General features: G+C 38.7%; 1 protein-coding gene across 1 annotated transcript in view; it reads right to left on the reverse strand.

The window, feature by feature from the left end:
* Positions 1–3,026: 3,026 nt before the first annotated feature.
* The window catches only part of DPH6 (diphthamine biosynthesis 6), a 195,440-nt gene continuing 182,333 nt past the window's right edge, over positions 3,027–16,133 (reverse strand). The window contains exon 9 of the mRNA XM_063639071.1: positions 3,027–11,943. Coding sequence (XP_063495141.1) covers positions 11,803–11,943 — 141 coding nt within the window. The 3' untranslated portion in view covers positions 3,027–11,802. The remainder of the gene's footprint in view (positions 11,944–16,133) is intronic.

Below are 16,133 nucleotides of genomic sequence, written 5' to 3' on the forward strand. Positions count from 1 at the left end.
TTCAGAGGGTGTATGTGTCAAGAAATTTATCCATTTCTTCTAGATTTTCTAGTTTATTTAAGTAGAGTGTTTATAGTATTGTCTGATGGTAGTTTGTATTTCTGTGGAATCGATGGTGATATCACCTTTGTCTTTTATTGTGTCTATTTGATTCTTCTCTCTTTTCTTCTTTATTAGTCTTGCTAGCAGTCTATCAATTTTGCTGATCTTTTCAAAAAAACCACCTCCTGGATTCATCGATTTTTTGAAGGGTTTTTTGTGTCTCTATTTCCTTCAGTTCTGCTCTGATCTTAGTTATTTCTTGCCTTCTGCTAGCTTTTGAATGTGTTTGCTCTTGCTTTTCTAGTTCTTTTAATTGTGATGTTAGGGTGTGAATTTTAGATCTTTCCTGCTTTCTCTTGTGGACATTTAGTGCTATAAATTTCCCTCTACACACCGCTTTCAATGTGTCCCAGAGATTCTGGTATGTTGTGTCTTTGTTCTCCTTGGTTTCAAAGATCATCTTTATTTCTGCCTTCATTTCGTTATGTACCCAGTAGTCATTCAGGAGCAGGTTGTTCAGTTTCCATGAAGTTGAGTGGTTTTGAGTGAGTGTCTTAATCCTGAGTTCTAGTTTGATTGCACTGTGGTCTGAGAGACAGTTTGTTATAATTTCTGTTCTTTTACATTTGCTGACGAGTGCTTTACTTCCAACTATGTGGTCAATTTTGGAATGGGTGTGGTGTGGTGCAGAGAAGAATGTATATTCTGTTGATTTGGGGTGGAGAGTTCTGTAGATGTCTATTAGGTCCGCTTGGTGCAGAGCTGAATTTAATTCCTGCATATCCTTGTTAACTTTCTGTCTCATTGATCTGTCTAATGTTGACAGTGGGGTGTTAAAATCTCCCATTATTATTGTGTGGGAGTTTAAGTCTCTTTGTAGGTCTCTAAGGACTTGCTTTATGAATCTGGGTGCTCCTGTATTGCATATATATTTGGGATAGTTAGCTCTTCTTGTTGAATGCATCCCTTTACCATTCTGTGATGGCCTTGTCTCTTTTGATCTTTGTTGGTTTAAAGTCTGTTTTATCAGAGACTAGGATTGCAACCCCTGCCTTTCTTTGTTTTCATTTGCTTGGTAGATCTTCCTCCATCCCTTTGTTTTGAGCCTATGTGTGTCTCTGCATGTGAGATGGGTTTCCTGAATAGAGCACCCTGATGGTTCTTGACTCTTTATCCAATTTGCCAGTCGGTGTCTTCTAATTGGAGCATTTAGCCCATTTACATTTAAGGTCAATATTGTTATGTGTGAATTTGATCCTGTCATTGTGATGTTAGGTGGTAATTTTGCTCGTTAGTTGATGCAGTTTCTTCCTAGCCTCGATGGTCTTTACAATTTGGCATGTTTTTGCAGTGGCTGGTACCGGCTGTTCCTTTCCATGTTTAGTGCTTCCTTCAGGAACTCTTTTAGGGCAGGCCTGGTGGTGACAAAATCTCTCAGCATTTGCTTGTCTGTAAAGGATTTTATTTCTCCTTCACTTATGAAGCTTAGTTTGGCTGGATATGAAATTCTTCGTTGAAAATTCTTTTCTTTAAGAATGTTGAATATTGGCTCCCACTCTCTTCTGGCTTGTAGAGTTTCTGCTGAGAGATCAGCTGTTAGTCTGATGGGCTTCCCCTTGTGGGTAACCCGACCTTTCTCTCTGACTGCCCTTAACATTTTTTCCTTCATTTCAACTTTGGTGAATCTCACTATTATGTGTCTTGGAGTTGCCCTTCTCGAGGAGTGTCTTTGTGGCATTCTCTGTATTTCCTGAATTTGAATGTTGGCCTGCCTTGCTAGATTGGGGAAGTTCTCCTGGATAATATCCTGCAGAGTGTTTTCCAACTTGGTTCCATTCTCCCCGTCACTTTCAGGTACACCAGTCAGATGTATATGTGGTCTTTTCACATAGTCCCATATTTCTTGGAGGCTTTGTTCGTTTTTTTTAATTGTTTTTTCTCTAAACTTCTCTTCTTGCTTCATTTCATTCATTTGATCTTCCATCACTGATACCCTTTCTTCCAGTTGATCGAATCGGCTACTGAAGCTTGTGCATTCGTCACGTAGTTCTTGTGCTGTGGTTTTCAGCTCCATCAGGTCCTTTAAAGACTTCTCTACATTGGCTATTCCAATTAGCCATTCATGTAATCTTTTTTCAAGGTGTTTAACGTCTTTGCCATGGGTTTGAACTTCCTCCTTTAGCTTGGAGTTGTTTGATCATCTGAAGCCTTCTTCTCTCAACTTCTGAAAGTCATTCTCCATCCAGCTTTGTTCCGTTGCTGGTGAGGAGCTGCATTCCTTTGGAGGAGGATAGGTGCTCTGATTTTTAGAGTTTCCAGTTTTTCTCCTCCGGTTTTTCCCAAACTTTGTGGTTTTATCTACCTTTGGTTTTTGATGATGGTGACGTATAGATGGGTTTTTGGTGTGGATGTCCTTTCTGTTTGTTAGTTTTCCTTTTAACAGTCAGGACCCTCAGCTGCATGTCTGTTGGAGTTTGCCGGAGGTCCACTCCAGACCCTGTTTGCCTGGGTATCAGCAGCGGAGGCTGCAGAACAGCGGATATTGGTGAACAGCAAATGTTGTTGCCTGATCATCCCTCTCCAAGTTTTGTCTCAGAGTAGTAACCGGCCATGTCAGGTGTCAGTCTGGCCCTACTGGGGGTGCCTCCCAGTTAGGTTACTCAGGGGTGAGGGACTCACTTGAGGAGGCAGTCTGTCCTTTCTCAGATCTCAAGCTGCATGCTAGGAGAACCACTACTCTCTTCAAAGCTGTCAGACAGGGACATTTAAATCTGCAGAGGTTTCTGCTGCCTTTTGTTTGGCTATGCCCTGCCCCCAGAGGTGGAGTCTACAGAGGCAGGCAGGCCTCTTTGAGCTGCAGTGGGCTCCACCAAGTTCGAGCTTCCGGGCCGCTTTGTTTACCTAGTCAAGCCTCGGCAATGGCGGGCGCCTCTCCCCCAGCCTCTCTGCCACCTTGCAGTTTGATCTCAGACTGCTGTGCTAGCAAAAAGTGAGACTCTGTGGGCGCAGGACCATCCGAGCCAGGTGTGGGATATAATCTCCTGGTGTGCCGTTTGCTAAGACTGTTGGAAAAGTACAGTATTAGGGTGGGAGTGACCCGATTTTCCAGGTGCCATCTGTCACCCCTTTCTTTGACTAGCAAAGGGAATTCCCTGACCCCTTGTGCTTCCCGGGTGATGCGATGCCTCGCCCTGGCTTTGGCTCACGCTTGGTGTGCTGCACCCACTGTCTTGCACCGTCTTCCACCCATTGTCCGACACTCCCCAGTGAGATGAACCCAGTACCTCAGTTGGAAATGCAGAAATCACCTGTCTTCTGTGTTGCTCACACTGGGAGCTGTAGACTGGACCTGTTCCTATTTGGCCATTTTGGCTCCCTCTGTGCATTTTATTTTTGTTTTTGCTTTTTAACTTGTATTTTGTTTTTAGGTTCTGTGTGATTTATGCATTAAAGAGGTTCTGTCTTGATGTGTTTTCAGGATTTATTTCAAGATTGAAAGCTCCTTTTAGTTCTTGTAGTGGTGGCTGGGTAATGGCGAATTCTGTCAGCATTTGTTTGTCTGAAAATGACTGTATCTTTCCTTCATATATGATGTTTAGTTTCACTGGATACAAAATTCTTGGCTGATAATTGTTTTGTTTGAGGAGACCGAAGATAGGGCCCCAATCACTTCTCACTTGTAGAGTTTCTGCTGAGAAATATGCTGTTAATCTGACAGGTTTATAGGTTTATACGTTATCTGGTGCTTCTGTCTCACAGCTCTTAAGATTCTTTCCTTTGTCCTAACTTTGGATGACCTGATGACAATGTGCATAGGTGAAGATCTCTTTGTGATGAATTTCCCAGGTGTTCTTTGTGCTTCTTGTATTTGGATGTTTGGGTCTCTAGCAAGGCTGAGGAAGCTTTCCTTGATTGTTCCTCCAAATATGTTTTCCAAGCTTTTAGAATTCTCTTCTTCCTCAGGAACACGAATTATCCTTAGGTTTGGTTGTTTAGCATAATCCCAGGCTTCTTGGAGGCTTTGTTCATATTTTCTTATTCTTTTTTCTGTGTATTTGTTGGATTGGTTTAATTTGAAGATTTTGTCTTTGAGCTCTGAATTTCTTTCTTCTACTTGTTCAATTCTATTGCTGAGACTTTCCAGAGTATTTCATATTTCTAAGTGTGTCTAAAGTTTTCTGAATTTTTGATTTTTTTTCTTTATCTATTTCCTTGAATATTTCTCCCTTCACTTCTTGTATCTTATTTTGGATTTCCTTGCATTGGGCTTTGCTTTTCTCTGGTCTCTCTCTGATTAGTTTAGTAACTAACCTCCTGAATTCTTTTTCAGGTAAATCAGGGATTTGTTCTTCATTTGGAGCCCTTGCTGGTTAACTAGTATGATTTTTTTCGGAGGCATTGAAGAGCCTGGTTTTGTCATATTACCAGGGTTGGTTTTCTGGTTGTTTCTCATTTGGGTAGGCTCTGTCAGAGGGAAGGTCTATGGCTGAAGGCTGTTGTCCAGATTCTTTTGTCCCATGGGGTGTTCCTTTGATATAGTACTCTCCCCCTCTTCCTATGGATGTGGCTTCCTGTGAGCCAAACTGCAGTGATTGTTGTCTCTCTTCTGAGTCTAGCCACACAGCAAGTCTGTCTGGCTCTGGGCTGGTATTGGGGGTTGTCTGCAGAGTCCTGTGATGTGAACCATCTATGGGTCTCTCAGCCAGGGATACCAACACCTGTTCTCGTGGAGGTGGCGGGGGATGCAATGGACACCGTGAGGATTCTTAGCTTTGGTGGTTTAATGTTCTATTTTTGTGTTGGTTGGCCTCCTGCCAGGAGGTGGCACTTTCCAGAGAGCATCAGCTGTGGTATTATGAGGAGGAACTGGTGGTGGACAGCGCCCTAGAACTCCCAAGATTATATACCCTTTGTCTTCCGCTATCAGGTTGGGTACGGAAGGACCATCAGGTAGGGGTGGGGCTAGGTGTGTGTGAGCTCAGACTCTCCTTGGGCGGGTCTTGCTGTGGCTGGTGTTGGGGATAGGGGTGAGATTCTCAGGTCACTGGAGTTGTGTACCTAGGAGGATTATCGCTGCCTCTGCTGAGTCATGCAGGTTGTCAGACAGGTGGGGGAAAGCTGGCAGTCACAGGCCTCACCCAGCTCCCAGCAAACCCAAGGGCCAGTCTTACCCCCACCATGTCCCCTCAACACCCCCCAGATGTTTCTAGGCAGACAGCAATACAGGCTTGAAAATCTACTGCAGGCTGTCTGCCCCCAAGCTGCGAAAGAAAAGGGCTTGGTTCTTCCCCTGCCTGTGGAGTCTGCACACCAGATTTGCGCCCTTCCCCAAGTTCTGGCCAGAAGGTTTCTCACCCTGTTCAAATTGTTACAAAGTTCAGCTAGAGATTTGCTTCTCCCTGTGTAGTTTTACTCCCTGCTTCTCTCTCATTGGATCCCTGTGGTGCCAGGCAGGAATGGCCTGCTAGAGGACCCAGTGAGCTCCCAGGGCCTTTCTGCTGCTTCCTCCACCCCTGTATTTTGCTTGGCTCTCCAAATTGACTCAGCTCCAGCTAGTCGGAAACTTCTCCCAAAAACAGACCTTCAGTTTCTCCAGTGGAGGTGCATGTTTGGGAGAGGAAGGTCTCCCTTTGCCACTTCTGCAGTTGGGGCACTCACAGTTTTGGGCGGGGGGACTCCTGGGTCCTGCAGGAGAAGTCCGCTTCCTTCAGAGGGTCTCATTGTGTCTGTTTTTGAAGTCATCTTCTAAGTTTTTCAGTTCAGTCATTGTATTCTTCAGTTCCAGGATTTCCATCTAGTTCTTTTTTTAAGGTTTCTATATTTTTTTCAAAATTAAACTTCCCATTTTATTCATGTATTGTTTTCCTGGCTTCATTTTGTTGTCCATCTTTGTCCTCTTACAGCTTATTAAACTTCTTTAAAATGGTTATTCTGAATTCTTTGTCAAGCAGTTCATGCATTTCCATTTCTTTAGGGCTGGTTGTTGGAGCTTTATTCACTTCCTGTGGTTATGTTTGCTTGATTTTTTGCAATCTATGTAGCCTTGCATTGTTGTCTATGCATCTGAAAGAGCAAACACCTTTTCCAGTCATTACAGACTGATTTTTGCAGGTAAAAAACTTCTCCTGCTGGGTCCCCAGATTGATAGGGCTGCCTCCAAGATGACGATTAACTGGGGCTAGAGGTGTGTCACATGGATGCTGCTGGGTCTGTAGTCAGGTACACAGTTGGAGGGCCTGTTACTGCAGGCACAGGTGGGCACAATTCCTGCCTGGTACCAATCAGATGGGACTACCTCTGGAACCATGGTCAAGCAAGGTTGGAGCTGGGTCACAAGAGGACTTCTGGGTCTGCAGATGGCAGGTCCATTAGAAGGGTCTTAATAGGCATGGCTCCTACTAGATGCCCATTAACCACAATAGATGGGGGATAGAGTCAAGTCACAGGGCTGCTTCAGCATTCTGGTAGGGTATGAGTTCAGCAGGCCTGTTACCAGGGCTATGGATAGATGTGTCTTTTGAAGGTAACATATGTGGGTAGCACTGTCCCCAGGCCATAGTAGAGTGGAAATGGAATTAAGTCACAGGACCAGTTCAAGGTCTACAGCCAGATACCTCAATGGTGTGTCTGCTATTGGGGGCATAGATGGGTGTATCTCCCAGAGGGTCCCTGGGATGGCAGGACTGTCTCTGGGCTATGGTAGATTGGGGGCATACATGGGTGTGTCTCCCAGAGGCCCCTGGGTTGGCAGGACTGTCTCTGGGCTATGGTAGATTGGGGCTACAGCCCATTTAAGGGCCACTTTAGTGTACAAAATTGGGTGTGAGGTCAGCAGGCCTGCCATTGGAGGAATGAACAGGCATATCTCCTACCAGGTCCTTGGCTAGGCAGGACTTCTCCCTACAGCAAAGCAGGGCTGTAGCTGAGTCACAGGTCTCAGGATCCACAGCCAGGACTAAGTTTGTTGGCCTTCTAATGAAGGTATAAGCCAACCTGACTCCTCCCATGTCCCCTGGCAAATGGGATCGTGGGCAGGACAGAGACCAAGTGTGTCCTGAACTGAGACTACAGGAGAATAGGGCTGTTACTGACATGCAGCTGAGGCCACTGTCAGCTAGCCTGCCACTGGGGCATAGGCTAGTCTTCTCAAAGTGGCCCTCCAAAGTCTTGGGCATCACTGGGGTTCTGCATCCTCCTACTTGGATCTCAATGCTCCCACAAGGGCATTTTTGTCTGTGAATGTTTGCCAAGTTATTGTTAATATTGAGGGATATGAGCTGGGGAACCTCATTTTCCACCATCTTGCCTATGTCACTCTCTAACTTTCAACAGTTTGATTGTAATGTATCTCAGTGCAGGTCTTTTTAGGTTTGTCTTATTTTTAGTCCTTTGATCTTGAATTTGGATATCTACATCATTTCTCAGATTTGGGAAATTTTCAGCCATTCTTTAAATAACCTCTTTTTTTTTTTTTCCCCCTCTCTTATCCTTCTTATACTCTCATACTGTATAGATTGGTCTGCTTGATCATGTCCCATAAGTTCTTTAGGCTTTCTTCACTGTTCTTTTTTTCTCCCCTTTTTATACTCTGAGTCAAAAAATTCAAATGACCTGACTTCAAGTTTCCTGATTCCTTCTTCTGCTTGATCAAGTCTGCTGCTGAACCTCTCCAGTGAATTTTTTGGTTCAGTTATTATATTCTTTGGTTCCAGATTTTCTATTTCTTTTTCATAGTTTCTATTCCTTTGTTGGTTTTCTCATTTTGTTTATGCATCATTTTCCTGATTTCATTTAGTTGTTTATTTATGTTTTCTTATAGCACATTGAGCTTTGTAATGATTACTTTGAATTCTTTGTCAAGTAATTCATATTAGTAGAGTTTCATTTTTTCAGGGCCAGTTTCTGAAGATCTATTTTGGGCCTCCGATTGGGTCATGTTTCCCTGTTTCTTTATGTGTCTTATTTGTTACATTTTTTGCATTTGAAAAAGCAAATGTCTCTTCCAATCTTTATAAAGTGGCTTCACACAGGGGAAGACCTTCACCAGTCAACCCAGTTAGAAATTTTGGGTCCTCTTAAACCTTTTCTGGGGATGCCTCTTTCCTGGGTTTGTGCATGTAATTTCACAAGGAGGTAAGTTTGCCAGTTTCCTTTTCAGCAGCTTGTGATCTCTTACTCTGTAGAGTGTCTGTCTGCAGTGCTACAGGTTCTCTGGAACCATTAAAAGCCACTGAGCTCTCTTTGCAGCTTTCTTTTCTGTTCTCTGTGGCCCTCAGGAATCCAAAACATGTCAGTTCTGTCAGCACTCCAAGTCAGGAGAGACAGTAACCAGACATTTGGGTAGCCATCTGAAAATCTGGAATACTGGACACATGTTCTGCCCTTCTCTTACCCTCCTGTGGGAGAAACATGAGTTGGTCACTCTAACCCAAATATGGCAAGCTCTGCTGGCCTCCATCTTTATTACTGACAGTTTTCTGGCATCGTAATAAGCTTCTAAACTCTCTTTTTTCTTTGTAACTTGTAGGCATCCAAAGTATGTCAGGACCCTGTCTGCATTCCAAGTCTGATGAGACACAAACCAGTCCCTTTAGTCATTGCCCCAAAGATTTGGAATGTACCTTTAACATTCCACTGTTCTTTTCTCCTCCCAAGGGAGAAGCCATGATCTTTCTGATCACACCGAGTTGTGCTGTTTTTGGGGAGGGGGCATCACAGTTGACACAAGATGGCTTTTCTTACCCAGTGTGGTTGTTTTTGACTCTGAGCTTGTCTGGGGTAGTGTGACTTAACTGGTTTCTAGAGTTCTCATAAAGGCTCTTTGAAGGATATACTGTTGTCCCCATGGGGAAATAAGGTCGGTGACTTCCCACTCTGCTATCTTACTAGTGTATTTCTTTCTAGCCATCTATTTTTTTATTACTGACTTCTAGCATAATCTTATTGTAATATAACATTCCCTGTATAATTTCATTCCTATGACATTTGTAGACTTGCATTATGGCCCTGGGTATAACTAACTTTCGTATAATTTCTAGTTTCCTTGAAAATGATATGTGTACTGCACTTGTTGGGCATCGTGTTTCTATGTTTGTAGGGTCACGTTTGCTAATTGTGTTATTTTGATTTTCTATATCCTTGATGATTTTGTCTGTTTTTAAAATCAATACTTGAAAGAAGCATGCAAAAATCTTGAACTACGACTACAAGGTTGTCATGAGGAAATCCCCTACTGTCAATTTCTGTTACACATTTTAAGATGGTAATTATATATAAACAAATTAAGAATTGTTATATCTTCCTGAAGAATTGAGCCTTTTAACATATTGCAGTGTACTTTACAATAATGCTTTTCATTCATTTTGTCTTCTATTAAAAGACATCTACATAAACTCTCTTTTGCCTAGCTTTTGCATGCACATGTTTTCACACTCTTACTTTCATTCTTTCTGTGCCCTTATTTTTAGTGGTGTCTCTTTCAAAGAGCATAGACTGGGTTTGCCTTCTAGTCAATCTAATTTTTTTTTGTCTTTAAGTGAAACAGTGGTACAATAATATTTAATGTAATTATTGATATATTTGCACTTAAATATATAATCTTATCCCATGATTTGCTTCTGCTAGTTGCTCTATGTTTATTTTACTTTACTGTTTTGCCTTTTTTTCTATTGCCTTTTAAAATTATTTTTCATTATTCTATTTTTTCCTACTTCATTAGATGATACTAATTTATATTATTTTAGTGGTTATCCTAGACTTTATGACATGTTATGTACATCTATGAGGTTTATCATGAATCTCAACATTTGCCTTTTTTATATACAATGCAAAAACTTTAACCATTTAACTCCACTTCCCTAACACCCTTAGTTATGTGCACTGCTTTTTATTTAATTCTATGTAGATTTTAAACTCAAAGAGACATTATGTTATTCTTACATACAGTTAATATCTGCTTATATTTTCTCATGTTTACTCTTTTCATTTCTCGTTGATCTCTTTCCTGCATCTCTGATATTCTATCTGGAATAATTTCCTTCTGCCTTAATATCCTTTACTATCCTTTGGTGTGGATATTTTCTGGAAACAAATTTTCTTAGTTTTTGTTTGAAAAATCTTTAGCTTCATGTTTTTTCCCCAACATTTTTTGAGGAAAAAAGTTATATATATGTGGAAAAGCCTAAAAGATTTTACAATGACCACCTATATATCCACTACCTACACTCTACATTTAGCACTTTGTTATATTTATCACATACCTATCATTCGCCATCAATCCATCTTATATTTTTAATGCATTTCCCAGTAAGTTGCAGACATTACTCCTTATTTAGACTGTGTCATGCATGTTATTAACTAGAGTTAAGTATTTATATCTTGAGAGAAAAATTACATACAGCAAAATGGATAAACCACAAGTGAACTATTAAATAAATTTTGACAGATTACTGTCATCCTGGAAATTCCTCCACTTTTATTCTTGAAGGATATTATTGCTGGGTACAGAATTCTAGGATGGCAATTATTTTCATTTAGCACTATAAAAATTTGATTTCACTGACTACTGTCTTCAATATTTCTATTCTAATTGTTGCTTCTTTGAAAGTAGCCTGTTTTTAACCCACTTTGGTTGTTTTCAACTTTTTTCTTTTTCTTTCGTTTCCAGCAGTTTTACCATCATGTGCCTGAATATCTATTTTTATTTTGTTTGGGGTTCATAAGACTTCTTGAATCTATACTTTGGTGTGTTTTGCTAATTTTGGAAGGCTCTTAGCTACTACATTTTCAAACATTGCACCTTCCCCATTCTCCCTCTAGTCTTTCTGACACTCTAAGTACATATATTTTTGACGTTCTCACTATTTCCATGCCTCTTAATTCTTTTACGTGTATTTTTTATCTTTGTTTCTCTTCATGTTTCATTCTGAATATTTTCTTCTGACCTCTTTTCCAGTTCACTGAATTGCTCTTTGGCTATATCTACAGGATACTGGAAAGACCTTAACCCCTTTTCTCAAACACAACTCACAACTAACATCTGCCAATGTGACCAAAAGGACTGGTAATATGACCCTCAACCTGGGCTTAAATCTATCATTATAAGTACTTCAGGATTTCTAGATTACACTTATTCCCTAAAACCCAATCACCAAATCCATGGTCGGTGAGGTAACTTTCTCATCAACACTTCTAATGTATTTTTATTTACTTTTCTATCTGTCTCACTCCATAGAATACAAGCTCCATGAAAGCAATATTTTTTAACTGTTCAGTTCATTATTGTACACCCAATGTCTAAACAGTGCCATGCATATAAGAATAAGCAGTCAATAAATGTGTTCTGAATGAATAAATCATATAAGGATTATCATTTATTAGAAATCACCAAACTGGAACTTTATGAAAACAGCAATCAGAAATTTTATTTCTTAAAACAACAACAACAGCAACAGTAAAAAGCTGAATTGGTTAGCATAACAACTAAGTAAATATAAAATCTAAAAAAGACAGTCAATTGGAGTTTGGAAGCATTGATTGTTACTTTTATTATTATCCTCTCCCAAACTGATATGTCTTCCATAGATTTAGGCTTCAAAAACACTCTTGCATTGTCCAGTTTGATTCCCGACACAAATGATATCATCATGGTATGGCATTGTTACTACCAAAGTCCATTTACTAGAGACAGAAATGAGTCAAGTAGTCCTTTAAATGTGGGTGAAACTGATCCTTGATTTATTAATCTGCTCCAGTGACCATTTATAGCAACAGTGACCCAGCAGTACCTACAGCCCAGCACCCATTCAAGCCCCAAGTTGTCTCATTTAGTTTTACAGCATTAGGTTTTAGACTGGTAAATACCTTGCTCCATCTTGCCAAATCACTTTTCTGCTCCTTAGCCTAAGGGCAAAGGTGGGGAGAGACAGGGTAGGAAAGTTGTGCTGAACCAAATGTTGGCAAATAAAAGTCATCATTTATCTTCTTACTTTCTTTGTCCTATTTGTAAGGAAATATTTTGTAGGTTGTATAGAGGCAGTGGCAGCATACCTCTATGGATGGGATCCTTGAGTTTATACATGTTGCTATGAGTGATGACAGCAAATTCCCATGTACAACATATTCAAGAGGCCTACCATCCCAACACTTTTAGTCATCGTGTGTGTGTGTGTGTGTGTGTGTGTGTATACATACATATATATATATATATAAAATTTTCTGAAGGGGTCTTTTTTTAGACTTATCTATAGGATCAACTAGATTTCAATCCCCCATTTTGAGTAATGTTTTCACCTGAGTTCAGTGGAAAGTTTTAAAGGGCCCTACTGTCTCTTTCTACCAAGACTAGTGAAATGTTGAAGAATAACATTTAAGTGTTTATTTAGCACTGAAACTCACTATACTGCTCTCTCTTAATTTTCTTAATCAGACATTTAAAAAAATTAAAAATACATGCTCATTGTAGGAAGCCACAGATTACAGATATATAAAGAATTAAGCTTCTCTGTTTACTCCCTTCCTGCTCCCTTCCCCAAAGAATCCAATACTATCAGTCTGGTGATTATATGCCATCTCTTACTATCCTCATTCATACATAAATAAACATATAAGCTCCCGGCCTCCACCACCATTTTGAGAAAAACAGGATCATAACTCACACATCACCATTTACCATGAATCAACAACATATTATGGCCATAACGTCAGTTCAGGTTAGCAAAACTAGAGTTATCTGTCACTGTAATCATAACATTGGGAATAATGATTACAGTGGTAACTTCATTTTAATGTTAAGACTAGAATTACTCTGTAATTTACCTACGTTTATACTAGATTCCATGTAGACCTAGTAGTTTTTTAAACAGAGTAGGTATTCAAGATATATGCTGGATTGAAGAGAAAAATAAAAACACAGAGATAGCTAAACATTATAAAGTTTTTCAAGGCATTTGATGATATATCTCAAATAAAGCAAAATAAAATGAAAGAGCCAAGAATGGGCTGTAAGACTGATGACGTTTTTAAAAGTGACAACTTTTAAAAGTGTGTGCTTTTATTATTATATAAAATATATAATTGTCCCATGAAATTATTTCAACAAAAAATGAACTTAAGTGCTGATTATAGGATACATTAGTACTTAGGAAATTATTTCAACAAGAGCACAATTAAATACTAAGTGAAAGTAGGGAACATTAATAAAATTGAGGTTAAATTCCGGTGAACTTTGTCGTTCTATAAATACAATTGCTTTGCTAATAATTAATTTAAAATACTATTTTCCATAAAGCTGTTAGAAAATCTAAAACAACCTTATAAGGAAGAAAGAGCCTTCTGAGTAGTTGCAAGTAAAAGTCTGATTTTTCTGTTAAAGGTTATACATTTTAATATGATTTTCTGATTGATTTATGTAAAGCTTTGGATTTTTCATTTTCTCAAGCCTGTCACTGCAGTGATGCATGGTACATTTTACTATCAAGTTTGCCATAAGCAATAAAGTTGGGGCCCCAAGGAAATTTTAATATATTTCTCTGTTTTTATCTCACAGCTTTCTATTATTTGGTTATTTTGTTTAGAATCCCATGTTTAGTTGATATCATTTTTACACTCATATAAATAATTTAAAATTTTAACTTAAAGGTAAAATTTAAGTAGATTAATTATTTAATAGAAAAGTTTAAGGGTCATCATATGTAAAGTGAAAGTCTAAATGATAAATCAAAATTTACACTAACTATTTTAAAATGTTTTATTTTACATTCTAGTTTGCTTAAAGCATTTTTCTCTAACAAGATAAATGAAAAAAAATAGAACTCATTAAATGGCATATAATGTGAAATGGAGACACACCTGTAAGATTCTTTATGAATAAAAAATAAAGTATGAAAATAACAACCAATTAAATTAAAAAGTTCTTATTAGAACTAACAGCTGTTACAGAAGTTATGAAGATGAAAATGGAACAGTAGTCAAGACATCTGTATGTAACCTAGTAGAAAGAATAAGTCCTTCAACAACTAAACATAAAGCAGAATATAAGGTTATTTGCAACAAGAAAGGAAGAGAAACAAATTGACAGGGCAGTTCATCTCTTGTGCCTAAAGGTGTAAGAGTATTTGAGTTCAATCTTGCATATTCTATAGGATTAAGTAGTTAAAAAGAGAAGAACAAAGGAAAGCTGGTAAGACAGCCATTGGTTCAGTAGTACTAGAGCAAAGTGGACAGGTAGGGGAATCCCAGGAGCAAGACTGAAAAAGGATGCTATGGCCATATGTCAGATAGCCTTCCATTCATGGCTAATCATCTTATTCACTTAGAAAATAATGAAGTACTATCGTGGAATTTTGTGCAGGGAGTCATACACTAGAAAGAAAATCTATATGGCAGTGAAACTGACTATAGAGAATATGAAAGCAAGGATTTGAATTAGTTGTAGCTTGTCCAAGAGTTGGGCAAGATATAAATTTAATGAGAGATAAGCATGGGGATGGAAATATGTGCATATTAGGGCTAGAATATAAAAGATTAGATAATCAGTTGAATATTCATAGTAAATGAGAGGATAGCTTAAGAGATGATTCTAACATTCTGTGCTTGAGTTACTGTGAGGAGAACAGTTGTGTTAAACAACAAAAATAGGGAATAAAGACACTTTGAGGGGAAAATGAGTTCACGTTTTGTACATAATGAGAATGACATGTATTGGTAGCCACGTGCAGCAGCCAGTCAGAAATAAGAACCTAGATATAGGAGAAAGTAGATATTAGTAGAAAGACTAGAAAGTGACTTCAGAATAATCTGGATAAAGAGGTGAAAAGTAAACTTGCGGAAAATACATAATTCCAGAAAAAGAAAATATTGAAAAAGAAAAGAATGGATCTATAAAAAGAACTTGCAGCATATGTGCATGCCGAAGGTAAAAAGAAGAGAAGCTACTGAAGAAGATAGGAGAAATCTCAAGAAAGGCAGAAGAAAAGTCAGACTAGTACAGAGGCATATGACTATTATAGGGGAAATTTTCAAAGAGATGGTGGCCAATATTATCAAGAAAAGGCATTAAGGATTATGAAGAATGAAAAAAGGCCAACAGCAGTTCATCAAAGTAATTAAGGTCAAGCTAGATTGCAAATGTGTTATAAAGCAAGTGAAAACTGATGGAATTTAGAAAACAGATTGATTTTCAGAGCGGTATTCAGGGTACTGCATTGTAGATATTACTAATATTTGGGGTGGAATGTTAATTTGTTAAGATGTGTCTGAAATACATGTGATTTTGATAAAATATGTAGAAGAGTACCTGACATTTTTGTTCTCCAGCATTTATTCATCTTTCTTTTGGTAGTCATACTTCATTTTCTGTCTAAAGAATTCCTTCTCTACCATGTGGGTTAGTTTAGGAGTAAAGCTGGCAACATGTGAAAGTTTAGCCCTGGACCCTGTGACTGACAGGCATATCAACTAACTCTGAATTCACACCAAGAATACCAACTTAAACCTGTTATATGACAAAAAATTAGAAAAATCCCAAACAGTCCTAATTGAGCTAACATGTAACATATTAAGCTATAACAATGAAGAGAAAAAAGGTGTCTAAATAAAATTCCAATGAATGAAATCAAAGAACTAAACAGAGATATTGCATGTTCATGGATAAAAAGACTCAATATTGTCATGATGTCAATTCTTCCCAAATTGATCTTCAATCCCTCCCAAATTGATCTTCAATCCCAGTCAAAATCCAAGCAAGTTTTTTTGTGGATATGGAAAAACTGTAAAGTTTTTACGAAGAGACAAAAAACCCAAAATGGTCAACACAATACAGAAGAAGAAAAAAGTTGGAAGACGAACACTATCTGACTTGAATATTTACTGTGAAGCTATAGTAATCAAGACTGTGGTATTTGCAAAAGAGACAAATCCACCAGTGGAACAGACTAGAGAGCCCAGAAATAGACCACACACATATACAAAAGAACAAGGCAATATGATGGAGAAAAGATAGTCTTTTCAAGAAATGGTGCTGGAACAACTGAGCAACTACATTTTTAAAAACGAATCTATATATAGATGTTATGTCCTTTACAAAAATGAAT

This window comes from Symphalangus syndactylus, chromosome 5 (assembly GCF_028878055.3).
Source record: "Symphalangus syndactylus isolate Jambi chromosome 5, NHGRI_mSymSyn1-v2.1_pri, whole genome shotgun sequence".
Classification (NCBI taxonomy): Eukaryota; Metazoa; Chordata; class Mammalia; order Primates; family Hylobatidae; genus Symphalangus; species Symphalangus syndactylus.